General features: G+C 41.5%; 1 protein-coding gene across 2 annotated transcripts in view; it reads left to right on the top strand.

Moving 5' to 3' along the window:
• TMEM161B (transmembrane protein 161B) overlaps window positions 1–26,601 on the top strand; it is a 53,396-nt gene that overhangs the window by 20,971 nt on the left and 5,824 nt on the right. The window contains exons 3-10 of one of the 2 annotated variants that reach the window (XM_068247904.1): window positions 916–1,019; window positions 4,692–4,778; window positions 7,190–7,287; window positions 7,397–7,553; window positions 9,170–9,321; window positions 14,793–14,853; window positions 21,768–21,908; window positions 24,703–24,816. In XM_068247904.1, coding sequence (XP_068104005.1) covers window positions 916–1,019; window positions 4,692–4,778; window positions 7,190–7,287; window positions 7,397–7,553; window positions 9,170–9,321; window positions 14,793–14,853; window positions 21,768–21,908; window positions 24,703–24,816 — 914 coding nt within the window. Of the gene's footprint in view, window positions 1–915; window positions 1,020–4,691; window positions 4,779–7,189; window positions 7,288–7,396; window positions 7,554–9,169; window positions 9,322–13,616; window positions 13,810–14,792; window positions 14,854–21,767; window positions 21,909–24,702; window positions 24,817–26,601 lie in introns of those variants that run through there. The other variant, XM_068247908.1, reaches the window with a different exon arrangement.

Below are 26,601 nucleotides of genomic sequence, written 5' to 3' on the forward strand. Positions count from 1 at the left end.
GGAACAAAGTTTAACGCAAAAGCGGATTGTAAATGCATCATATGTTATCAGTAGGATGCTTTTACACTGTCAAACAGAAAGCAAATGCACGGCACACCTACATGGATAACTGGACTGTGGGTATTTACAATAGGAAAACTCTGTAACAGTTACCTCATCTTTACATTCCACACTGTTCACTGATGCAAACATTTTACTTAAAGCCGAACTTCAAGAATATTTCATTTCGGTTTTTGGTAAGTGTTAAAAAGCCCTCTGGAGGTATCCCAAATTACTGTCTTGATTGGAAGTAAGTACATTTCTCCAGCAGGGGTAGAAATCAATCAAGACCCTATCAAGATTTAATTGCTGTAACTCTTTTCTGTCTCCAGGACGATTGAGTTTGAAATAAAAGGACACAGGAAGTGAGAGCGATATGTAGGCTGCCATATTTATTTCCTTTTAACAAAATACATGCATGAGTAGCGTCTGAACCACCCACCTGAAACAAGCATGCGTCAAATCCAGTCTAATTTCAGCGAAACATCTGATCTGCATGCTTTTTTCATGTCTATGGCTAAAAGTTGTAGAGGATCAGCAGGCCAGCCAAGACATTTGCATTGTTTAAAATGAAATAAATATGGCAGCCTCCATATCCCTCTCACTTCAGGTGTCCTTTGAAGCTATGGAAATCCACAAATGTACCACAGAAAGGAAGTGGAAAATAAAAAGGACAATCTCTTCAGTGGGGATAAAAAAAAACTGTAAAAGCCAATAAAGGGCTTGTACCCCATTCAATGCTTTACAGAAATAAATTCTTACTTTCCTCTAGTTTGGTTTTGAGCTTATTTTTTTTTTTTTTTTTTTTTTTTTTTTTTTTTTACACTGTTGCAGCACTCTTTACCTAATATGCATTTTATCTTCTCTTATATGCAGGGTGTGATAGGTGTCCAGCTGGTTGTTACCATGGTAATGGCCAGTGTCCTGCAGAAGATCATACCGCACTATTCTCTGGCTCGTTGGCTTCTCTGCAATGGCAGGTATTACTCCATTTCTGATGTGCAGCAGGGCTCTGTTCAGTAGAGATGTGTGGAGACTTTGCCTGGTATACACATTTTTAAATAATAGGAAACGGAAGTGTTCAGGGGCTCGTCAGAATTGGGAAATGCCACACACAGTTCCCTAGCAACTGTGAAAGTTGATTGCCAACTCCCAGTCCTGCTCAGCCTCGTTGGATATCTGTTTGCTGGTTGGAATTTGGGTACTTCTTAATCAGGGCTGTGGAGTCGGAGTCGTGGAGTCGGAGTCGTGAAGTCGGGCAATTTTGGGTGCCTGGAGTCGGAGTCGGGAAAAAATGCACCGACTCCTAATGAATTTGTAATTAAAATAGAAAATATGATAAAATGTTCTATTTCTCAGATAATAGTCATTAAAAATAATGTATATTTACAGTATATATACAGTAATAGCTGTGCTTAGTCCACAAAAATGAAATAAACCAATCAAAATTAGTTACTTGTGCTGCTTCAATAAAGCAGTCCCTGTATTTTTAAGGTCAGATATACATATCTGATTGTGACTGTATATATGATGTGTACACAGGAATCTCTTATATATACTAAATAACATCTATGCTGTAAGAATAAAGCCTGATGTGTAGCTGTGTCACCACTAATAGAGATGGTCAATGAGATGGAAATAATTCTGCATTGATGCTGATTTATGCAAATGTATGCACTCCCTTTGCTGATGAAATAAAATAATTTGATATGTTATTAAAATTTGGTTTGGTGACTACAAATTAAAGGGTAACTGAGACGGATGAAAAGTAAAGTTTTATACATACCTGGGGCTTCCTCCAGCCCCCTTCAGGCTAATCAGTCCCTCACTGTCCTCCACCACCCGGATCTTCTGCTATGAGTCCTGGTAATTCAGCCAGTCAGCGCTGTCCGGCCGCATGCCGCTCCCACAGCCAGGAACATTCTGCACCTGCGCAATAGTGCTGCACAGGTGTAGTATGCTCCTGGCGGCGGAGTGTGTGCATGCGCACTACGCCTGACTGGCTCAAGTACCTGGACTCATAGCAGAAGATCCAGGTGGTGGAGGAGGACAACGAGGGACTGATTATCCTGAAGGCGGCTGGAGGAAGCCCCAGGTATGTATAAAACTTTAATTTCATCTGTCTCAGGTTTACTTTGTTACACAGTAGTACTATACGCTACATATGCACTCCCCACAGAGCTGCAGGGAATCCACTGAGAATGCTGTGCATATTGAACACAGAGGTGTTGTCTGTTTACAATCTCCTCATTCCCCTGCAGAGTGCCTGCACATCATTCTTACATGTACCCACACTTACATTGCCTAGGGCCTGATAGATGTTCTTTGTTCCGGTTTGTACCTTTTACAAGTACTCTTACCAAGGACTAGTTTTAGTCTAAAGGGAATAAATATAGTAGTCTACATATCCTTCTCACTTCAGTTGTCTTGTAAAATTCCTAAGCGTTGGCAGTTAAGAGACGAATTTCATGTTACATACTTTTAATCAACAAAATTGTAATATGCAAATTAGAGGAGTCGGAGTCGTGGAGTCGGAGTCGGTGGAATCCTAAACTTCGGAGTCGGTGGATTTTTGGACCGACTCCACAGCCCTGTTCTTAATACACAGAACCTACAATGAGCATAGGCTCTATTTCTAGTATCTAGGCCTCCCATTCTACTTATAGGACATAGACTGCAGTGGCTGTGTTTGGTGACGGTCACTGTGCTGTAGCCTTCAGCTGTCACTAAAGATTTACATACACAAAGTGGGTCAGATTAAAGTCTCGTACACACATCTGATTTAAGTCTGCTGAGACAGCCAGAAACGATGCCTCAGCCAACAATTAGGCTAATGCACAGCACCAGAAGATTGCAGATGCTCAAACCATTAGCGATCCGCTAGATAGATCTACCCAATCACAGTGACACCAATTTCCCTCCCTGCCTCACTATCTGCACTGTGGAAGGGAGGAGGGCAGTGATGTGGGAGGAGGGGCTAGAATAGCAGGAAGGGGGGCACATGGCAAGCAATAGTTATGGTGGAGACATGGTAGGCTGAGAGCAATATTTATACGTGAGACATGAAAGGAAGGGTATGGGAGAGAAATGGCAGACTGGGGCAATACTTATAAGGCATAAATGGCAGCCCGAGGGCAGTATTTATGTGGGAGAAATAGCAGGTTAGGGACATGGTAGGATGAGACAAATCTTGTGGAATGATTGTAACACCCTGGAAGCAATACTTCTGTGGAGAGATGGCAGGCTGTATCCTAAATGTGTGTGGGGAACATGGCAGACTGGGAGCAAGCTGGACATGGCACGGTATGTGCAATACTTGTGGCAGGGACTATGCCATGTCCCTCCCACATGTAATGCTCCCAGTCTGCAAAGTCCATGCCACAAGTCTTGCACACACCTTGCCATGTCCCTCCCACAAGTAATGCTCCCAGTCTGCAAAGTCTGTGCCACAAGTATTGCACACACCTTGCCATGTCCCTCCCACAAGTAATGCTCCCAGTCTGCAAAGTCCATGCCACAAGTCTTGCACACACCTTGCCATGTCCCTCCCACAAGTAATGCTCCCAGTCTGCAAAGTCTGTGCCACAAGTATTGCACACACCTTGCCATGTCCCTCCCACAAGTAATGCTCCCAGTCTGCAAAGTCTGTGCCACAAGTATTGCACACACCTTGCCATGGCACAAACGGTTTATAGTAGAACAGTTAGCGGCGAACTCTACATGACGTTCGCATTTGCACCATACTTTAATATTGGGGGGTGGAGAGGGGGTGTGAATGAAAACTTTGCAAACATTTGCCATTGTTTGCAGGGCTGTGGAATTGGAGCAATTTTAGGTACCCAGAGTCAGTTTCATAAACTGAGGAATCAGATGGTTTTTTTTTTTGTTTGTTTGTTTTTTTTTATATGCACAAAAAAAGCAATTTTTATTACTTGGAGTCGTGGTTTCGGAGGAGTTGGAGTCAGATGATTTTTGTTCCGATTCCACAGCCCTGGTTGTCAGCCACAAACTGTTTGCCTACAACCACTTTGTGCCATCACTGCTCTCAAGTAATGCTCCCAGTACTCGTGGAAGGGACATGGCAGACTGGGAGCAATACTTGCGGGAGGGATATGGCAGACAGTGGGCAGTACTTGTGTGACGGACATGGCAGACTAGGCAGTACTTGTGTGACGGACATGGCAGACTAGGCAGTACTTGTGTGACGGACATGGCAGACTAGGCAGTACTTGTGTGACGGACATGGCAGACTAGGCAGTACTTGTGTGACGGACATGGCAGACTAGGCAGTACTTGTGGGAAGGACATTTCAGACTGTGGGCAGTACTTGTGGGAGGGACATGGCAGACTGTGGGTAGTACTTGGGAGAGGGACATAGCAGACTGGGCAGTACTTGTGGGAGGGACATGGCAGACTGGGCAATACTTGTGGGAGGGACATGGCAAACTGTGGGCATTTGCGAAAGAGACAAATTTCAATGAGTGAATAGTTAGGGAGTTAACTTTTATTTTGAATACATATGGGTACCTCATCAGTACAGTTTAGTGCATTAGAGCTAATGAGCTAGAGTGTATTTTTATTATGTAAGAGATGGAATAAAGTAACAGATCTTTCATGTTCTAATACCACAAAATATCCGGTTTACTTTACAGCTTGTATTGGTTTCAGCATCCAACAGAAGAGGAGTTACGAACACTTGCTGGAAAGCAACAGCTAAAAGGAAAAGGCAAAAAAGACAGGTAAAGTTTATTATGTGTGAATGCCTAGGTGAGGAGCATTTCCAAGTACAGTGGAGCCTCGTGTGTGTGTGTGTGTGTGTGTGTGTGTGTGTGTGTGTGTGTGTGTATAGACAGAACAAAGATCCTCTCTCTCAACATCCTGTCTGAGAATAAGCATTTGTGTTTGAGTAAATCTCGCAGAAGTGAGGTTACCTGACATGAATGCAGGGACAACGGAATGATTGTGTGCTCTTTCCAACTAGCTCATGAACATGGTTTCTATGTGGCTTCCAGGGACAAGCGTGACACAAGTAAACCAATTAATAGGACTATGAACTTTTTTTCCTAGGGTAAATAATAATGACAATGCAAAAGATTCCAGGCAGCAGCCAAAGTCCAAATGGTTGTCACCTTTATTTCATCCTCCACATGAGAGATAATAGTTGCGTAGTATGTAGCCTGAAAGGCTGTTTCGCAGGTTACCCCACTTCTTCAGAGGCAAAAACAATATACGCCTGAAGTTACACAACAAACACTTATAAACCTAAACGCACAATGCATTGATACTGGCCAGTTGGGTTTACCCTGGTAACGTCTCCGGAAAGGGAACGGTTGGCGGCTCGGGGCGTTGCTCAGAAATGGCACATGTTTGGCTGAGGGGAGCACACTGCAGATGCTGGAAGCCTTCAATTTTAGGTATATAAGTGTGTGTATATGTAACTTCAGGTGTATATTGTTTTTGCCTCTGAAGAAGCGTGGTAACCCTCGAAACAGCCAGTCAGGCTACACAGTACGCAACTTTTATCTGTCATGTTGAGGACGAAATAAAGTTGACAACCATTTGGACTTTGGCTGGTGCCCAGAATCTTTGGTCTTTTTTGCCATACAATTGTACCTTATATGTCTGGAGGCTCAGCCACTGCACCATTTACCCTCAACTGTCTGAATGGTTATTTAAACTTCTCTACAATCCTAAATAGTTATGGCATCTATAAGCACAGCTGTAATGCTCCTGTTCACTTTGACATTGTTTTCACTGCAAATAATGTCCTGGTAACATATTTCTGAATAGTTTTTTTTTAAAGCAGTAGGATTAGCCATACTTTGCCAGGGGAAAAAACACATATATAGAAAGATAAATACTTGATCTACTTACATAACACATGTATTGTCCTGTCCACATTTTGATTTCACTTACCTCAGCCCCCTGCAGCTGATCGGTGCCCACGACGAGTCGCTCTGATGCTCCGGGTCCCGCCGGCGGCCACTTCCGGTTTCGCCGTCAGGACCCGTCAGGCTGGGGAACGCTGCTGATTCTACGTGTTCCCAGCCAAAATAGCACCCCTATGCGGCCATACTTGTAAACACAAGTGAGCAGGGGATCAGGTTTCAGCTAGTCAGCTAGGAAGGGAAATAAAGGGAATAGGAGGAATATATTATAGATAAAAGGAACCCTCAGCATGCAACTGTTTGGCACTGACTACTAAAGGGCCAGTGCTCCTAAAATATGTGATAACTCCAAATCATAACAGCAGAAAAACTTTTGAAAGTTTTTAATGCAGGATTTAGCATCTTTATCACTTAATACACTCAGACCAGTTGCTGTTGAAATTTGATTTTTATGGTGACAATCCCACTTTAACCACTTCCAGACCTTGTTAATTGAAATCTACACCCTATTTGGGACCTGTTATCCCTGCCAGGGCGTAGATTTCAATATCCGCACTGCTGCAGCCCACTCGCTCTGCTGTCGGTATGAACAAAGTACCGTGAGCTGGTCTGGAGCCAATTTAATATGCTCCTGACCCTGTGATCACTGTGATTGGCCAGAAAAACAAAAGGTTCTGTTCCTTAAGGATCTAGAGCCTTCTTATATTGCCTTGAGATTATGTCCATATGGTTTCTTTATAGGGTAGTTCCCAGAACTTTAATTCTCATGGCTCCATTTAGTCCTAGTGCCATTCTAAAATTTGTAAAGGCCAAAGTTGTACATTGGTACAAATACAGAATTAAAGTGGAACGAAACTCAGAACTTCCTCTGTGATGTAAAAGATTAGCCACGGCATGATAACCTTTATGGGAAAAAAATCCAGTTCTGATCCAATTCTGTGTAATGCCTGAAGAAGGAACGTAACATTTTGAAAGCTTGCAGTATACGATGCACTGTTATTTATTACAGGTATTAATGAATCAAAAACTGTTGATTTGTGGCTGATACAGCATAGTGGCGTCCGTGTTGCTTTCTTTCTTTTTCCATTGCCACTTTAAAATGGATTTGAAGCCCTCATTATACTCACTTAGCAAAAACCTCAGCAGATAGGCAAATCTTAACATGCTGCCTAAAAGGACTCACACTGGCCGCCTAGATTTTGTCAAATTCTTATTTCAGCTCAATATGTCCAATTGAGATTTCCTTGTGTCTCCTTTTTCAGAAAATATAATGGCCATATAGAGAATAAACCACTTACCATTCCCAAAGACATTGATCTGCATTTGGAAACAAAGACTGTTACTGAAGTTGATACTTTGGGTGAGTTCTTATACATCTGTTTTATTTCATTACCAGTTTCTTGGGACTTTGTGTGGGATGTAACGACAGAGATACTCATCTAACATGCTCATTTGTGTCTTCCTTCCAGCACTCCATTATTTCCCGGAGTATCAGTGGTTAGTAGACTTCACGGTTGCAGCTACCATGGTATATTTGATAACTGAAGCTTATTATACCTTTGTGGTCCCATCACAGGAGATGAACATCAGCATAGTCTGGTGTATGCTGGTTCTGGCATTTGCAATGTATCCTTTTTTCATGGGTGCTGAATGATAACAGTGAGTGTAAAATGCAAATACTGCTAGATGTAAAGGTCAGGCTTGGTTCAGACAGCTGGTGGAGTCCTCATCGTTCACCGCCGGGATCCACGGCGACCTGCATTGAGATGAATGGGAGCTTTTTATCGGAAGTGCTGTGGTCGTTTGACTTTTCCACGACGCTGCATGTAGCTTCTAGCGTCATTTGCGTTGACTGTTCCACATCCCCCTGGGGGCTGAAAACACGACATGACGATGAACTGATGGGAAGTTATACCAAAAGCATTTCTGCTCTGAAGTAGAATAGCATTTGACAACAGCGAAACAATCCACTGGCTGTCGTCCATGTGATCCGGCCCTAAGGGCTACAAAGAGTTGAGCCACACTGCCAAGCATTTTGCACACCCTCGGCACAGCAATTACATTATGAAAAATAATTCTCATTGAGTCAATAAGAATACGTTTTCAAAATGCAAATGCAGCACAGATGCTGCACAAAAGGCTTGGCAGTGTGGCTCAGCCCTAAGAACACTCCATGTAATCCTGTTTATTTTTTGGCATAGCCAATATTTTAACTTCACTCAAGCAGTATATCAAGATAAATGTAATGCAGTTACAGTAAACAGAAAGCAATCATTGTACTTACAAAAAATAAAATTGGTATAGCCATAAAAAAATTAGGACACCTTAAATCGGGATTGAGAGCCACAAAATCAAATTCCATTTACCCAATGCCCTATGTTTATTATGTAGTTTACATGCAGTCTCTATTGCCAGCATTCCAATATGATCATAAATGTTTCTGCTGTAATGAATCTTATCTCAGTCAGCCAGGCTCTATTTTGGTACATTGCTGATGAGAAGGAAGCTAGTTATCTCACATTCCTGATCCTCACTGAGTGGCTGAGGGCAGCTCAGTGTGACAGGAGGCTGAGAAGGAAGATGCTTCTAAAATATGATCTATGCTGTTGTCACATGTGTTTACAAAGCAAGCTAGATTTGACAGTGATCTTTTTAGGAGAAAAAAAGAGGAAATTACATCAGGATTGGCTCCAGTCAGAGGCAGTAAATTTGAATTTAATTTGTGGCTGACCATCCCGCTTTAAGTAGAAAGGTGAATATTTCACATGTCATTGTTTCATTATTGTTATGGTAGATGGCTTCTTATGAGAATGCATGATGTACAGGAGGATGCAAAAGAAAGCCATGCACAGCAGCACTTGTCTGCAGTCTGTGACCTGCACCGTGATAGTCTGTGCTTTACTATCATTTATAGCCAGGCTAGGATGATTCCAGCAGCCTTTTTATTTGATGTCACCAAGCCACACATTATCAAAATGTAGATGACAAAAGGAACAATTGTGAGACTGCGGAAGAAAATGTTGTTACATATAAGAGAGAAAATGACACACAGCAAATATGTTAAGGCTATAAAGTATTGTGAAAGTGATTTTGCACTTTGAGCAGCCGCTATTATTTTTATTTATAAACTGTGTGCCTAGGACATATGATTTTATTCCTGATTGTGTCTGGAGTATGTAAAGATAAATACATGGAATGCAGAGATATGAAATCCTTAGTTCACCTTGACTGTTTGTGTCCAGCAAAGTGCTCTTCTCTCTGACAACCCATTACTTTAGAGTGGAAGATGGAGGCGAGAGATCAGTCTGTGTCACATTTGGATTCTTTTTCTTTGTCAAAGCCATGGCAATTCTTATTGTGACAGACAACTACTTAGAGTTTGGCTTGGAGACCGGTAAGGAATTCATAAACATCCTCTATTTACATGAACAGTATTTTGCGATGTCTGTTTTTAATGCTTTGGAAAAGGATTTAGACCTTTTGACTACTTCTGTCATGTTATGGACTAACAAACTCTTCCAGCAGATGTTTCTTAAACTGGACATATACCGTAGGAACCTTGTTTGCTTAACACTTTTAGGTCTACAGTAATGGGTTTATTTAAAGGATGCACGCACAACTAAATCAATTTTTTTTCTTCCTTGGCTACTTCTTATAACCTCTATAGTAGACATGTTTTTCAGTCATTCTCTCCTAGTAATTGACTATAGCAGCACTTCATACTTGCCTGAAGTTTATCTTCTGAGAAAATTGCCATTAAATACTGTTTGGGCACCTAAAGGGCACTTGAAATGACATAGATATGGAAGCTGCCATATTTATTTCCTTTTTAAATTGGGCCTGAACTCAGATACGCAACAGCACAATAACCTTTAAAGAAAAATATTATTTATTACAGCCGATACAAACCCTACAATAAATCTGCAGCACTTCTACTTCCTGTTTTCATGGAAGCGGGTATATTGTTAACATCCAGTACTTTGGGAGTACGGCATTTGGGAGTGTTCGGGTGATTCGAATCGGCTACGCCCGAATTTGAACACTAACACTATCAGTAGTGTCTGAATCCACCGCCTGAAACAAGCAGGCGGCAAATCAAACTTTAAGGCCCATATGATAGATTGATGTCACCTGAGGAGGATCGGGACCCAATCCCTCGGGCGACATCGCTGGGCCAATGCTGTACAGATGCATAATCGGCCTACAAGCTGATGAAGCATTTTGTTGCAGTGAGAGGAGGCGGAGGGCCAATGGAGCAGTGCAGATGTGACATCATGTGGGGGTGGAGCAGTTGGCAAGCACAAGCCTATTGGCTATCGCTCGGCCGAGTTGATCCCCACAGTGGTCAGGGGCTGCTTTACACATGCCTGATTATCAGTAGGGGAGGTAGTTATAGGCCACTTCAGCGTGTGGATGGGCATTTAGTCAAACATCTGATCTGCATGCTTGTTCAAGGCTAAAGGTATTGGAGGAAGAGGATCAACAGAAAAGCCAGGCAACTTGCACTGTTTAAAAGGAAATAAATATGGCAGTCTTTATATCCTTCAGACTTCAGTTGTCCTTTAATGGTCTTATGTCTTTGCGGCCAAGTATATTCTGTTCCAGGTCAATCACAAGATCAGTTGGCCTGCCATTGATACACTCCAGTGTGATATCTATAGGCAGCTTCACATTAAGGGGAAGAGACTGTGTAATGCAATATAGCATTGGAGGTCCCAGTAGAGCACAGATGGAAAATGGAAGCTACATTGGGCCACTATGGTGCTGTACAGCAAGGTTCATCCCTCAAGGTCAACCATGTTTCGAAAAAAGTTGCATAGTTAGGTACGCTAAACAGCATTCCCCAGTCTTTTCTAAAGCTCTTTTTGGGCCTCTCAGATATGGCCACTGATTCCTGCAGCTTGGGGTGCTTGGTTCTGTACAAAGGTGAGTGTAGTGACTTTGATTGGTAGCACTGCTGGTCTGTTATTATTCCCCATAGTCCCAGACCACTTGCTTTGCTCTTGTCATAGCACCTAAGGAAGAAGGGAGCTTCAGATTAACGGAAAGGAGGACTGGGAGCATTGAGTGCAGTATGTTCTTCCTCCAGAGTATTTTACCTTTTCAGACTGGGTATATAAAGGAGATGATTGGGGAGAAGTGTTCAGAGGTTAGGCAAATGCTTCTTGCTGTCATAAATCTGCACCCAGGACCCCAGGGTCAAAATCTCAGTGTTGAAAACCACTGGGCCAACATAGTTTTTAGCAGACATTTGGGGAATTAGTGGCAGTATAACTGCTTTTCAGCAGCAGACACTGAGCATCCTCATGGGAAGAGCCGATTATGCAAAACCTTAGAAATAATGTAAGCACAATCGTAAAGAAAACCTGTAGCAAAATACAAGTTTTTAATTAGAATAGCTGTGAGTCTCCTATATGTTTAGCAGAGCTCTTACTGAAGCTGGTTGCCTCCAGAGTCCCTTCCTTTCCCAATTCTTTTATATTCATGGCATCCTGGACATTCACCAGGGCTGTGAACAAAGGCATTTGAACTGGGCTTGCATGAAGTTACGAGTCATGCATGCTTAGTTAAAGGAAGTGCTTCCTTTTACTATGCATGTGTCATTTACAAACTCAAGTAAACGCCGTTAACATGTGCTTGTTCACGTTTACTGGGCAATGGGCAGTTCATAACCTATACAGTGGAACCTTGGTTTCCAAGCTTAATTTATTCCGGAAACATGTTTGTAAGCACTCTTGTATCAAAGCAAATTTCTGCATAAGGATTAAAGAAAATTAAAGTACTGTAGTGTATTAAGTAAAAATGTAAAAAAATACTTTTGCTATAACTAACAGTCATTGCTATCTAGCTCATCACAATTTTTTTTGTGTTTGACTTAAACAAGAAACTGTGATATGACGCACAAACGTTCTGTGCTTGTATATCAAGATGTTGCTTGCTTAAAGCGGAATATAACCCTGCATTTCAACTTTGCTCTAAAACATTATTTACAGCATATTATATGCAAAAAGCATTTTTTTTTTACTAGACCAGCATTGGAAGGGTTAAACACAGAGGTTTTAAGTTCCGAGCAGACGTTCAGATAGTTACATTCTATTTAGTTATATGTATATATTTAGAAATGTTACACACTCTTTGGCTGTCCTCCAACTCCTTCTCCGTGAGAGAGATGAGTCACAATAAACACTTAGATACATTTGTGTAAACAAAAAGTATCTAACTCAAGTTCGGATGCGTCTGCAAAAATCTCCAGGGACTTTAAAGCCCTGTGTAACCCTTCCAATGCTGGTCTAGTAAAAAAAAAAGCTGGTTGCATATAATATACTGTAAATAATGTTTTAGAGCAAAGTTGAAATGCAGGGTTATATTCCGCTTTAAGTCAAAATCTCATTAAAAAGTTTTCTCATCTTGCAAAGCGCTCTTAAACCAAGTTGCCTGTGATCCAAGGCTTTACTGTGTTATGTTTATATCAAATAATATATTTAATGTGGATTTCTACAAACCCTTCATTTCAACTCAGCAAATTGTTAGGATTAATGTCACGTATTATTTCATATTGCTTACTTTGTATATCTTAATTAAAATGCTCAGCTGCTCCTCACTGATGGGAACAGATTCTGTCAAGATTAGGAGTCTCAGAACGTCTTGCCAGTCGCTCAACTTTTGCAAGCGAGGAAAACAAGCAACAACAAATGTTGCTACTCTATGCAACTTATTACTCCTGCGCGAAGAGGAACAAACCTGGGCTGTCTGTACTGAATACTAGTTCAATACAGAGTACAGATTCCAGACTAGAAAAGTAAAAAGACTTGAGCTTAAAGTCCGTTTTGGAAATCGATAGCTGGCTGCAAATTAGCATGTAAAGGTAATTTTTCTTATAGTATTAAATTGCAATAAACATTTGTGCAGCACTGACACATGTTTATAGCAAACCTTTAGCCAGATAAGTATTTTACTTTAATATCTACATGCTTTACACCAGTGGTCCTCAAACTAAGGCCCGCGGGCCAAATGTGGCCCCCTGAGGCTTTTTTTACCGCCCCCCCCACACACAAAATGTATTACTTACAGATGTGGTCAGTTACATCTGTAAATATTGGTGGTCCACATATAGAATAGCAGTGCTAGCACCACCCATCCACACGGAAGCCAGAAAGCAGTAATTCGCTAATTTCCAATCAAATTCCAATTGGACTGCAGGTTGTCACCTGGGTATGCTTCACTGTCTGACCCGCAAATACTTCTACATCATTTTATGTATACTCCGGCCCCCCTGCAGTCTGAAGTATTTTGACCCGGCCCTCAACCAAAACCGTTTGGGGACCCCTGCTTTACACCATTGCGTTAGCTTTGCTCATCAAATTAGTAGTGAAGTGGAGATTAGTAGTACAGTACTTCAAAGGTGCTTTTTTGAATGCTGGGGGATATTACTGTAAATACCATTTGTTTAGTTGCTCATTTGTATAACAAATCTGTATATAAGAGACTGCCATGTTTGTCACTTTTATGTGCAAGCTTTATTTAAAGGCTACTTCCAATGAGAAAGACAGAGCCTGTCATGCATAGCTCTGTCTTAATGCTTCCAGTAACTCATCCACTGCCTTACAATTAGACTGTTGAAGCTCCACCTCCTCCATCAGCAAGACAGTAACGGCCATTTTATTCGGAGTTTCCAAAGCACTGACAACTCTGACCTGCATTGCCGTGGCCCACCACCAGCTTAGCAGCCACCAATTGGGTTGTGGCTGCGGAGCTGGGTGTGATCTGTTGCTATGCATGTGCGTTGGCCAGAGCTTTGTAAGACTTTAGAAAATAAAAAGCCATATCGGCTTTGCCAAGGAAGGGGCGGACTTTCTGACATAAATGAACTTCAGGCGAGTGGGTGAGTTTTAATCCTGAGATCCTGGCAGGCTCTGTCTTTTTCACAAGAAGCACTCTGTAATTTGAACTTGCTGGCAAAAGTGTCTGTTGCAGTATCCAGTGGTGTGGAACACTTGTATTTCTCCAGGAGGTTCTCCCAAGCTTCTTCATGTGATGAGCCTAGGCAGATACAGGAAGTAAGAAGCTTGGGAACTCTTTTTCTCCTCAAGAAACTAAAGACATTCTGGCCCATATGCAATTAACCTTTTCTCCTGAGTTTTCTCCTAGGTGATATTTACACAACTCGTAAATAAAATGCCCTTTAAACCACCAGCAGGCAAGAAAATACTCAAGACAATTTTTATAGTACCTTTTTACCTATTTTTATAGTGCTTTTTCTATTGTACAGTGCTGAAAAGTTATTTTAAAGAGAAGATGAACCTCCTAGGATATAACTCAGGTGAAAAAGTGAATTGCATATGGGCCTTTGTCCTCTGCCTCCATACTTCTTGGAAGAATAGCAGTTGGTGACACTTTTTTTTTATTATTATTATTATTATTATTATTAAGTTGATCATAGTGATGCATGATCCAACTATTGGGCTAATTATTATCATTAAATATTTCATGTCATGGATTGCTATTCTGGAGGTGGTGCAGAAGCTGGAGCACACGTTATCATGTGAAATTCTAACACACCTCATTTCTGCACATGTCTGTAGGCTGAGAAGGTGACACGTCACAGAGCCCATCTTCATATCACACACAGCAACAGCCTGTAGTGGCCCTGCAAGTACAAATGGTGTAAACAAAACACTTACAGGTTGCAGGTTGTCCTTATCTGAAAATTGGTGAATTGTATCAATCAATGATGTTGAAGTTGCTGCACACATTAAAATAATCATAACTGTACTTGAAGGTTCCTTGAATAAGGTGTCTACCATAGCTCCATTTTCTGATAAATCTCTGAAATTAATTTTTTCCATTCAATATCCTTCTCTTTAGGTTTCTCAAATTTTTCAGAAAGCGCTGTGATGTTCATGCAGAAACAAGGACTGGAATCCCAGTAAGTGGTCATACAACATTAAGATGATAAAATATATAAGGCCTGATCCAAATCACTATTTCTCCTATCCTAGGAGATTCAGTACTCTGTAATGGATTAAGAATAAAACAAATTGGTGAAACACTTTTGCCAAAATTATTCTGAGTATTTTTTTTTTTTTTTGCTGGTGGCTTAAAAGGAATTTTATTTATAAAGTAAAAATACCACCTAGTATAGAACGTAAGGGAAGAAGTGAATCTGATCAGGTCCATAGTATGTAAAATAGTATAGTCGGAAAAAAAAAAATCACTCTCAATCTCAAGCTTGTTTATAAATGTGAAAAATATTAACGTCACACCTGTTTTCACAGAAGTAATTTGTCTTGTTTACAATCACAAGTGTGAAACTAATGTTGGCTTACCCGGCTGTTGGCTTGGCGTACCAGCTTTACTATAAATTTGTGTGATATAAGTATCATATACAGTACCTATAATATACAGTGGGATGCGAAAGTTTGGGCAACCTTGTTAATCGTCAGGATTTTCCTGTATAAATTGTTGGTTGTTACGATAAAAAATGTCAGTTTAATATATCATAAAGGAGACACACACAGTGATATTTGAGAAGTGAAATGAAGTTTATTGGATTTACAGAAAGTGTGCAATAACTGTTTAAATAAAATTAGGCAAGTGCATACATTTGTCATTTTATTGATTCCAAAACCTTTAGAACTAATTACTGAAACTCAAATTGGCTTGGTAAGCTCAGTGACCCCTGACCTACATACACAGGTGTGTAATCCAAGTATGAGAAAAAGTATTTAAGGGGGTCAATTGTAAGTTTCCCTCCTGTCAGGAACCGGCCCGCGGCACGCCTGCGTATACGGTTTCCGACTGCGGGTTTGACCAGATCAAGCGGGGAAGCTGCCTTATTCAAGCTAAAAACAAGGCTGGGACCCCTCAAACACTTCTCACTGCCACCACTAGCTGTTGCTAGACACGTCCACTCTGCTGTCGAGTGCTCAGCACGCAATCCGCGTTTTCGTGCTCGGGTCAGCTTTGCGCTTTAGGCCGAATACGAGAACGCCACACACACAGCTGCAATCTTACACTGTAATGAAGCAAAACTACTAACAGTCGTTCCGAACGATACTGTTAGACTTTCCACTCTGCTGTCGAGCGCAGAAGTGCCCCATACACACAATGCAATTACAATCATATACGGTAGTGTTGCTCAGTCATACAATCAGGCATGGACTTATACACAGTTACACTTCAGTCTCTTCTAAGCTATGAGTGTTAGTTTAGTACAGCAGAAGTCAAACTTATTAAATAACGATTTAATATTCCAGGAAAAAAGTGGAACAATGCAGAAAATAATATATACAAAAGATTACAAAAACAAAGTAAAAATTACAGCGTTAAGAAACAAAGTTACACACAAGGACAGTTGCATAAACAAAAAGGGGATAAAAAGAACGTTACCAGCATATCGTTGGCGGGAGAACGCCGTTTTTCCGACCAGTAGTCGGGGAAGCCCTAACGGTGTTGCTACTTCCAGAGAGTTACCAGTTGTGTAGGACCTGTGCAGGTTTTTATAGACCCATTTGGGGCCTGAGGGTACAAGTCCCACAATCTAACGCAATTTCCCAGATTGTGACATCACGGTCTGCCGAGCCCCTTGTCACATCTGGGCTAGCTGTGACATGCAAATGTCAAGGCTTTTCCTGTCACACTTTGCAGACTTCAAAGTTTTTCCCTGTCCCAATATTCAGATCATCAAAAGGGACTTCCCCACTCCAGGTGACAATTGATTAAGGCTTCCTCAACATTCCAGCCAGCTGTTATATGTAAATTCCAGAGTTTGTTGTTAGCCTTTGAAGTTCCCTGACTCTGTCCTGCTTTGCATATTGGGACAATGGGGCTCTAATTAGCTCCCTGCTCCAACACTGTCCTAAAGACAAGTACAGCTTCCCCCAAAGCCAGATGACCACGCATACATACACAGCAGACAGGAAAATGAAAATATACTACTGTATTATCCCAACATCATCCGCACCCCAATATATATCCACACCTCCTGTTTTAATTTTCTCTGAAGAATAACAACATGGGGGTCTCAAAACAACTCTCAAATGACTCGAAGACAAAGATTGTTTACCATCATGGTTTAGGGGAAGGATACAGAAAGCTGTCTCAGAGATTTCAGCTGTATGTTTCCACAGTTAGGAACATATTGAGGAAATGAAAGACCACAGGCTCAGTTCAAGTTAAGGCTCGAAGTGAACCAAGAAAAATCTCGGATAAACAGACGCAACGATTGGTTAGAACAGTCAGTCAGCCCACAGACCAGCACCAAAGACCTGCAACATCATCTTGCTGCATATGGAGTCACTGTGCATCGTTCACCCATTTGGCGCAGTTTACACAAGGAGATGCTGTATGCTAGAGTGATGCAGAGGAATTCTTTTCACCGGCCACAGCACAAACAGGGACGCTTGAGGTATGCTACAGCACATTTGGACAAGCCAACTGCATTTTGGAATAAGGTGATGTGGACTGATGAAACTAAAATTGAGTTCTTTGGGCATAATAAGAGGCGTTATGCATGGAGGAAAAAGAACACAGCATTCCAAGAAAAACACCTGCTACCTGCAGTAAAATATGGTGGAGGTTCCATCATGCTTTGGCGCTGTGTGGCCTGTGCAGGGACTTGGGAGTCTTGTCAAAGTCGAGGGACGCATGGATTCCACTCAGTATCAGCAGCTTCTGGAGACCAACGTCCAGGAATCAGTGACAAAGCTAGCTGAAGCTGCACCGGTGCTGGATCTTTCAACAAGATAACGACCCTAAACACTGCTCAAAATCCACTAAAGCATTCATGCAGATGAACAAGTACAACGTTCTAGAATGGCCATCTCGGTCCGCAGACCTGAATATGATTGAAAATCTGTGGTGCGAGTTAAAGAAAGCTGTCCATACTCGGAAGCCATCAAACCTGAATGAATTTGACATGTCTTGTAAAGAGGAATGGTTCAAAATACCTTCAACCAGAATCCAGACTTTCATTGGAACCTACAGGAAGCGTTTAGAGGCTGTAATTTCTGCAAATGGAGGATCTGCTAAATATTGATTTCATTTCCTTTTTTGTGGTGCCCAAATTTATGCACCTGCCTAATTTTGTTTAAACAATTATTACACATTTTCTGTAAATCCAATAACCTTCATTTCACTTCTCAAATATCACTGTGTGTGTCTCCTATATGATATATTTAACTGACTTTTTTTATCCAAACAACCAACGATTTATACAGGAAAATCATGACCATTAACCTCCCTGGCGGTTTAATTATTTTGCCAGGGAGGCTGCAATGTGGTTTTTTTTGAATAAAAAAAAAAATATTTCATGCAGCCAACTGAAAGTTGGCTGCATGAAAGCCCACTAGAGGGCGCTCCGGAAGCGTACTTTCGATCGCCTCCGGCAATCGAAAGTAACAAGATAGGCCGCAATGAGCGGCCTATCTTGTTTCGCTTTCCTCGTCGCCATGGCGACGAGCGGAGTGACGTCATGGACGTCAGTCGACGTCCTGACGTCAGAGCCGCCCGATCCAGCCCCTAGCGCCGGCCGGAACTGTTTGTTCTGGCTGCGCTGGGCTCGGGCGGCTGGGGGGACCCTCTTTCGCCGCTGCACGCGGCGGATCGCCGCGGAGCGGCGGCGATCGGACAGCACACGCGGCTGGCAAAGTGCCGGCTGCGTGTGCTGCTTTTTACAGAATGTAAATCGGCCCAGCAGGGCCTGAGCGGCGACCTCCGGCGGCATACCCCGAGCTCAGCTCGGGATTACCGCCAAGGAGGTTAACAAGGTTGCCCAAACTTTTGCATTCCACTTTATAGTATTGATACTACTTTGAGCTCAGCCATGTTCTGTTTTCTTAATTTTGCTGCAAGGGCTTACAACCCAGTGCTATAAATAAAGTCAGAGGTACAATTTTTTCCCTGATAACTGATAAAAGGTCATAAAATTAGTGTGTCGGTTTTAAAATGTTGGACAGCAAGAAGGAGGGCAGTTTATTCAGCTCCCATACAGAGTAATTATGGCTTATTAAACATAAAAACAGTAATGGGTGCCAGTGAGAAAGCTTAATCTTCCGTGCTAGATTTTGACACCTAAAACCTAAATAAGAATATGGGATTCCACAAAACTTCTGTTTAGTAAGAAAAATAATTATATCTATGTTAATATTAATAGACTATATTGATGTCAGATTTACCATAAAGAGATTCCTGGGCATTTTTAAAAAATATACTACCTGCTTCACGCCACCTCCCGAATCCATCTGCGCCGATCCACACCGCTCTTCATGGCCCGTTTATCCTCCTTAGTCCGTTCTTCCACCGATCACCAGCTGGCGAATCCAAGATGGCCACGACCCGGAAGTACTTCCTGGGTCACGGCTTAGTTAATGATTGGAGGAGGCAAGGAGCTAGGTGACACGGCAGGGGGCGAGGCGGGGGAGCAAAGTGATTGTTGCTAGCCTCCTTAAGCTCTGCCAGCCGTCAGTCAGATTGTCGCTAGCTTTCAGGGGGGACTGACAGTGGCAGCAGAAGGACACAGAGGCATGTCATTGGGCAGAGAACATGCCTCTGTGTCCTATAATGTAAACTAAGTCCGCCTTGGGTACTCTTTAAAGGACTCCCGATGTGAGAAATAAAATCTATTTTTTACTCACCTGGGGCTTCTTAAAGCCCCTCGTAGCCATCTCAGTTCCTTCGCTGCTGCTCCGGTGGTCCTCCCTGTCCCCACTGGCCGCCCACAATGATGACAACCCGCCGGCGGGGTCAGCTCTTCTGCGCGGGCGCCTCTCCACTTCATCTGGCACGTACTGCGTCTGCGTACAATTACTGCGCAGCCACAGTACTCGCCAGATGATGCGGACGAGCGCAGACGCAGAAGAGCAGACCCCACTGGCAGGTTGCCATCATTGCAGGAGGCCAGCAGGGACATCGAGGACCACCGGAGTTGCTGTGAGGGGCTTTAAGAAGCCCCAGGTGAGTAAAAAATAGATTTTATTTTTCACATCCGGAGTCCTTTAAGGAAATTAAGACTATCCAATGTATTGCCGCAGTGTTGCTAATCTGTACTTCCTATATAATTTAAAGTTGTATCCAAGTAAATTATAAGACAACTGTGAGACAATTACAAATAAAACTAAAGGTGGCCACTAATGGTCCAATTTCTAGCGAAAAATCAGTAGAGCGATCAGAAATTCTGATCGGAAGAAAAATTGTTCACTGCACCATCAACAAACCAATCTTTGCTTCATATCTATCACAACCAATCAAGAAAATCCAATTTTTGGTTTGACAAAAATCCAATCGGACGACTATTTTAAAATCGTTCATAATGGAGTGTGCCAATCAACAGAGATTATTTTCAACCAATACGATCAGAATTTCTGATCACTCGAACAATTTTTCGCTAGAAATTGGACAGTTAGTGGCCAGCTTTAAGGTAAGGGAGTATGAAGGTGACTTGTGTATGGAAGTTCATATATGGCCATCACTCCATTAACTTTACCTAATTTGTTAAAAATGCGGAAATTATGTAATAAAAAAGTGCTTCATTTTTACAATAATTATGTATAAATGGTTTAGTCAATGTTTGCCCATTGTAAAAGCTTTCCTCTCCTTGATTTACATTCTGACATTTATTACATGGTGACATTTTTACTGCTGGCAGGTGATGTCCGTGGAGGTAGCTGTTGCTTGCTTTTTTTGGCAGTTGGAAACAGCTGTAAACCGCTATTTACCACAATGCAACACAGTTCACAGACAGGAAACTGCCAGGAAAATGGTCCTCACAGTCTCCTGTAGGAGGGGTTTCACCACAATATCAGCCATACAGAGCCCCCTGATGATCCGTTTTGTGAAAAGGAACAGCTTTCTCATGTAAAAGGGGGTATCGGCTACTGATTGGGATGAAGTTCAATTCTTGGTCACGGTTTCTCTTTTAAAGAGTGGCATTGTCTCAGTATGCACAAAATAAATACGGTAACAAGTGACATGTTAACCCTACCTAGCTTGTCACCCCTTGTGTCATTGGATGTGATCACTTAGATCAACACTTTTGAATGCTGTACAGATGCATCACTCTGCCATTGCCTAGCAATGCATCTGTACAGCATCGGGGCCACCAAACTGTCACCCTAGCATTTGGATCCGATCACTACAGATGCACAGGCTGGGGGTCTTCCTCATGCCCAGCTAATGAAATTAAGCATATGCAGCATAATTTTAACCAGGAAGAGTTTAAGGGGAACCTTAACTGAGAAGCCTATGGATGTTTCCTTTTAAATAACACCAGTTGCTTGGCAGTCCTGATGATCTCTTTGGCTGCAGTTGTGGCTGAATCACACACCTGAAACAAGCATGCAGCTAATCCAGTCTGATTTTGGTCAGAGCACCTGACCTGCATGCTTGTTAAGGGGCTGTGGCTGAAAGTATTAGAGACACAGGATCAGCAGGAGTCAGGCAACTGGTATTATTTTAAAAGGAAAAATCCATATCCTTCTCAGTTTAGATTACCTTTAAAGAATATGTTTTGAGGTGTCAAATTAAAATTAGGAAGGGTGACAAATGAAAAATTTGTATTTTCTCCTTACGTCTTACACATTACTCAGAAAAGACCTAGATTGTTCTGAATAAATATATCACTTAGATGTTATATGTAGTGTAAAAGTTATTGCTGTACTAAGAGGCACACTCAACACTAATGAAATCCAGTATTTGCATTGAAGTTAACACTCTTTGGCTAAGAGTACCAGTCACGCGCTCTGCTTTCCTCGTTCTGTAGTGTTGTCTGAATTAAATAAACTTGAAAAATGTTACCCCATCTTTTTATGTTCTTGTGCTGTAAATATTCTGTTTGTCTTTCAGAGGTCCGGTATCAAAACTTACATTTAAATTATTCCTGGCTGTACTATGTTCTCTCATTGGAGCTTTCCTCACATTCCCGGGATTGCGACTTGCACAGATGCACCTTGATGCTTTAAACCAATCAAAAGAAACATTGACACAGTAAGAACTACAAACTCATTATATGATTGTAACCACTGTGCATTTATGTGTCAGAACTCTCTGTGTACAACTGCAAGGGCTGAGAATGGGCACCATGCTCTCTGATGAGCAGATGGCAAACGCCAACAGCACTTACAGAATAAAGTGCTCGGAGAGTAAACCTGTGACACCTGGGCACAGAGAGAAGTCAGACAAGTACCTGTGAATCTCCTGATAAAATCTTCAGAGGTTTTTGTTCATTAATTATACCTGCTTAAAGAGGCACTGAAGCGAAAAAAAAAAACATGATATAATGAATTGGTTGTGTACTATGAATAATTACTAGAAGATTAGCAGCAAAGAAAATATTCTCATATTTTTATTTTCAGGTATATAGTGTTTTTTCTAACATTGCATCATTCTCTAATATGTGCAGATTACACAACACTCAGCATTCAAAATGATTCTTTCAGAGCAGTCTGTGAACTAATGACCTCTCCTCTGCCAGAGGAAAAGTAAATAGTTAACAGTTGAGATAATAAAAGTCAGAAAACGGCCCTCTCCACGACTTTGAAAGTCGTAGAGATAATGGCTTTTTTGTATAGAGATATCAACTGGAGTTTCTTAACTCTTCCTGTACTGGAAACAATTAGACTGATGTATCTGATCTTAATGTTTTATTTCTTAGCTGTACTACACATACAAATCATAATATCATAGTTTTTTTTTTGCTTCAGTGTCTCTTTAAGCAAAACTGAGTGTTTGATCATTAAATGGTCTCTTTAATGAAAGGCTGACAAGCAAGAAGTACCTGATTTCTGTGCTCAGGATTTTTTACTTTTTCACTGTGTTGCTTCTGAATTAAGACTGAGCAATTTGCCTGTATGTTTACCACCATTCATTTGATGTTTTGCAATCTGATTATTTCTTTCATATACAGTATAATCTTGTTAAAATAAATTCTGGCATAGTAAACATGTGGGTATATTATACCTCTCCATGTCTCAGCCAATCTCCATTATAAGTCTATGGGAGCAACTCCTGGTATAGTAAACTGATATAATAAAACTTCTGTTATAGTAAACATGTGTTTTGGCCCCTACATGATGCTGACTCTGATTATAGTAAACATTAGGCGGTGCATGCGTCCTATGTCAGTGGGCAAAGCATGCGTCATATGTCAATGTGAAACCCATGGTCTGCTGCTCTCTTCAGGCTGGTTGCAGGTGAGTTGATGCCTGATAATATTTGTAAGGCTAGAAGAATGGCACCAGTGCTGGATATACAGTACTGTACAAAAAAGCAGCCTGAGGAAAATGAGGAATAATGTGAACATAAACAAAAGAGAATGCAGCGTTAACACTTCTACTTTGCAATCACTGATAAAAGTATCACCACAGTCCTCCCACGGGGTTGTACGCACTCCTGAGTATCTCTTCCCTTGTTAGCAGTGATGCTTCTATTAGCATGTGGTGTGGAGCACAGTACAGGCTACTTTCACTTGTAGTGCAGATCAAAATGAGACTTCTCACTGCAAAATAAATGAGTGTGGAGAGGAGAGTGCTAAGTCCAGCCAGCGGAGGTATTAAGGCCACTCACACTAGAGATGCAAGTGGCTTATCATGCTTGGCTGCATTTTAAAGAGAGGCTTTATGATTGGCCCAAGTGTGAGCAGAAAGTTTTGCAGGGCACGTCCTACAAGTCCCACAGGAAGTGAGTGGTTGCCTCTATTTAGTGATGGCTGCAATTTTTATTTTCAAAATTTAATTGTTTTTTTGTTTTAACAGCAGTCATAAACATGACAATAACACAATGTGTCAACAGAACTTTGATGGTAACAACATGTAAGCAGGAACAGTCCACACATCTCATTAAATATTTCAAATATCCAACAAAATCCGAGGAGCATGGATGCTATTCAGATACCAAAAGTGAAAACCTAATGTTTAGATTAGAAAACAAACATTAAGAAGGGGGGATGGGTTAGCGAGTTAGAAGGCTAATGTATCCCGGAGGTTAATAACCAGCTATCTGGAAGTTGTGTTATGTGCAGGGAGTAACTGGGGTGGAGATACTGGGGTAGGAAACGGAAAGCCAGTATCATAGGGGGCTATGGAGGAATACCCTATAAAGTGGGTTATGACTCTGCTTAGAGAGAAGCCTAAGAGTTAGAGAAAAGAAGAGAAAAAGGAAGAGATAAGATTTAAAGGGGAGAGAAGGAAAGGAAGGAGGAGGTCGGGGGGGGGGGGGGGGGGGTGTTCCGCCTCACAGTCTGGTTATCAGTGCGTTGTCCATGGTGGGATGTTACAATTGTATCCAGGGTTCCCAGGTTCTGTCAAATTTTTTATTGGTATCTTTGAGGATACTGGTTAGTTTCTCATTAGTCATATAATAATCCATTCTAGCTTTGACTTCACTAAAGTTGACCGAGGGTTTTCTCCGTGATGACTGCAATTTTTAAGGAGCCCGTTATACTGTACCGGTGATTTTTCCAGCCTGGCTATGCAGCCCTAAGGTATACTTAACTTTGTTGTCCACCAAATGTGCAAGTGCTTGTACAGTACCTCTGATGGGAGGACAGAGTTGATCCTTTGCAGCAGAGAATGTACCAGCTATTTCTAGGACAATTTCTGATATAGTAAACTTCTGATATAGTAAACCACTTTTCCTGGTCCCTTGTAGTTTACTGTAAAGAGATTATACTGTAGTATTGTTCCCTTTTGAACACTGTATTGATGTCCTAAAATAATTTAGTATCTGTATTAACAAAAAGATCTGTCGTTATAGTGAAATATTACTTGTTTTCACCATGCAGGTTTTTACTCCATATAAACTTCCTGTCTCCTCTTCTGATGGTGCTACTATGGGTGAAACCGCTAACCAAAGATTATATAATGAATCCTCCTTTAGGCAAGGAAAGTGTACCTCTGTAAGTATTGATTTGTTTTTAATATTCTGTTTTGTTGTATGATTTTAGTCTTCACTTAAATAAATGTTTCTATCCATTCCCATACAGGTTTCTTCCTCAATAAAAATATTTGCATTAACTTTGTTTTTGGTCTGCATTGAAGTTTTGTATACATGCATTCGGAAAGTATTCACGGTGCATCACTTTTTCCACATTTTATGTTAAAGCCCTTATTCCAAGATGGATTAAATTAATGTTTCCCAGAATTCTACACACAACACCCCATGATGACATGAAAAAAGTTTACTTAAGATTTTTGCAAATTTATTAAAAAATAAAAAATTGGAAAAAGCACATGTACCTACATATTCACAGCCTTTTCCATGAAGCTCAAAATTGAGCTCAGGTGCATCCTGTTTGCACTGATCATTCTTGAGATGTTTTTGCAGTTTAATTGGAGTCAGTTCAGTTCAGTTGACATGATTTGGAAAGGCACACACCTGTCTATATAAGGTCCAACAGTTGACAGTTCATGTCAGAGCACAAACCAAGCATAAAGTCAAAGGAATTGACTGTATACCTCAGAGACAGGATTGTCTCGGGGCACAAATCCGGGGAATGGTACAGAAAAATGGCTGCTGCTTTTGAAGGTCCCAATGTTTACAGTGGCTTCTGTCATCCTTAAGTGGAAGAAGTTCAAAAGGATTCTTCCTATTGCTGGCTGGCCACCTAAACTGAGAGGTCGGGTGAGAAGGGCCTTAGTCAGGGAGGTGACCAAGAACCAGATGGTCACTCTGTCAGAGCTCCAGAGGTCCTCTGTAGAGAGTGGAGAACCTTCCAGAAGGACAACCATCTCTCCAGCAATCCACGAGTCAGGCCTGTATGGTAGAGTGACCAGACAGAAGGCACTCCTTAGTAAAAGGCACATGGCAGCCTGCCTGGAGTTTGCCAGAAAGCAGCTGAAGGACTCTCAGACCGTGAAAAACAAAATTCCTTAGTCTAATATATCAAATGTTTTTTGTCTTGTCTTGATGAGACCAAGATTGAAGGCTTTGCTGTTAATGCCAGGCATAAGGTTTAAATGAAACCAGGCACAGCTCATCACCAGGGCAATACCATCCCTACAGTGAAGATTGGTGGTGGCACCATCATGCTGTGGGAATGTTTTTTTAGCGGCAGGAACTGGCAGACTAGTCAGGATAAAGGGAAAATTGATGCAGGAATGTACAGAGCCATCCTGGATGAAATCCTGCTCCAGAGCGCTCTTGAACTCCGACTGGGACAACGGTTCATTTTTCAGCAGGACAACGACCCTAAGCACACAGCCAAGATATCATATTTAGGACAACTCTGGGAATGTCCTTGAGTGGCCCAGACTTTAATCCGATTGAACATCTCTGGAGAGATCTTAAAATGGCTGTGCACCAAGGCTTCTCATCCAACCTGATGGAGCTTAGGAACTGGTAAAATGGCCAAGGGTAGGGGTTTCCTTGTGGCATTATTAAAAAAAATTTGAGGCTGTAATTGCTGCCAAAGGTGAATCGACAAAGTATTGAGCAAAGGCTGTGAATACTGTGTATGTGATTTCTCAGGTTATTTTTTTTTTTTTTCAATAAATTTGCCAAAACCTCAAGTAAACTTTTTTTTTTTCCCCACGTTGTCATTATGGAGTGTGGTGTGTAGAATTATGAGGGAAAAAAATGAATTTAATCCATTTTGGAATAAGGATAACAAAATGTGGAAAAAGGGATGTGTTGTGAATACTTTCGGGATGCACTTTGGATGGCAGGAGCCATTATTGTGGGA

The sequence above is a fragment of the Hyperolius riggenbachi genome, chromosome 1, assembly GCF_040937935.1.
Source record: "Hyperolius riggenbachi isolate aHypRig1 chromosome 1, aHypRig1.pri, whole genome shotgun sequence".
Lineage (NCBI taxonomy): Eukaryota > Metazoa > Chordata > Amphibia > Anura > Hyperoliidae > Hyperolius > Hyperolius riggenbachi.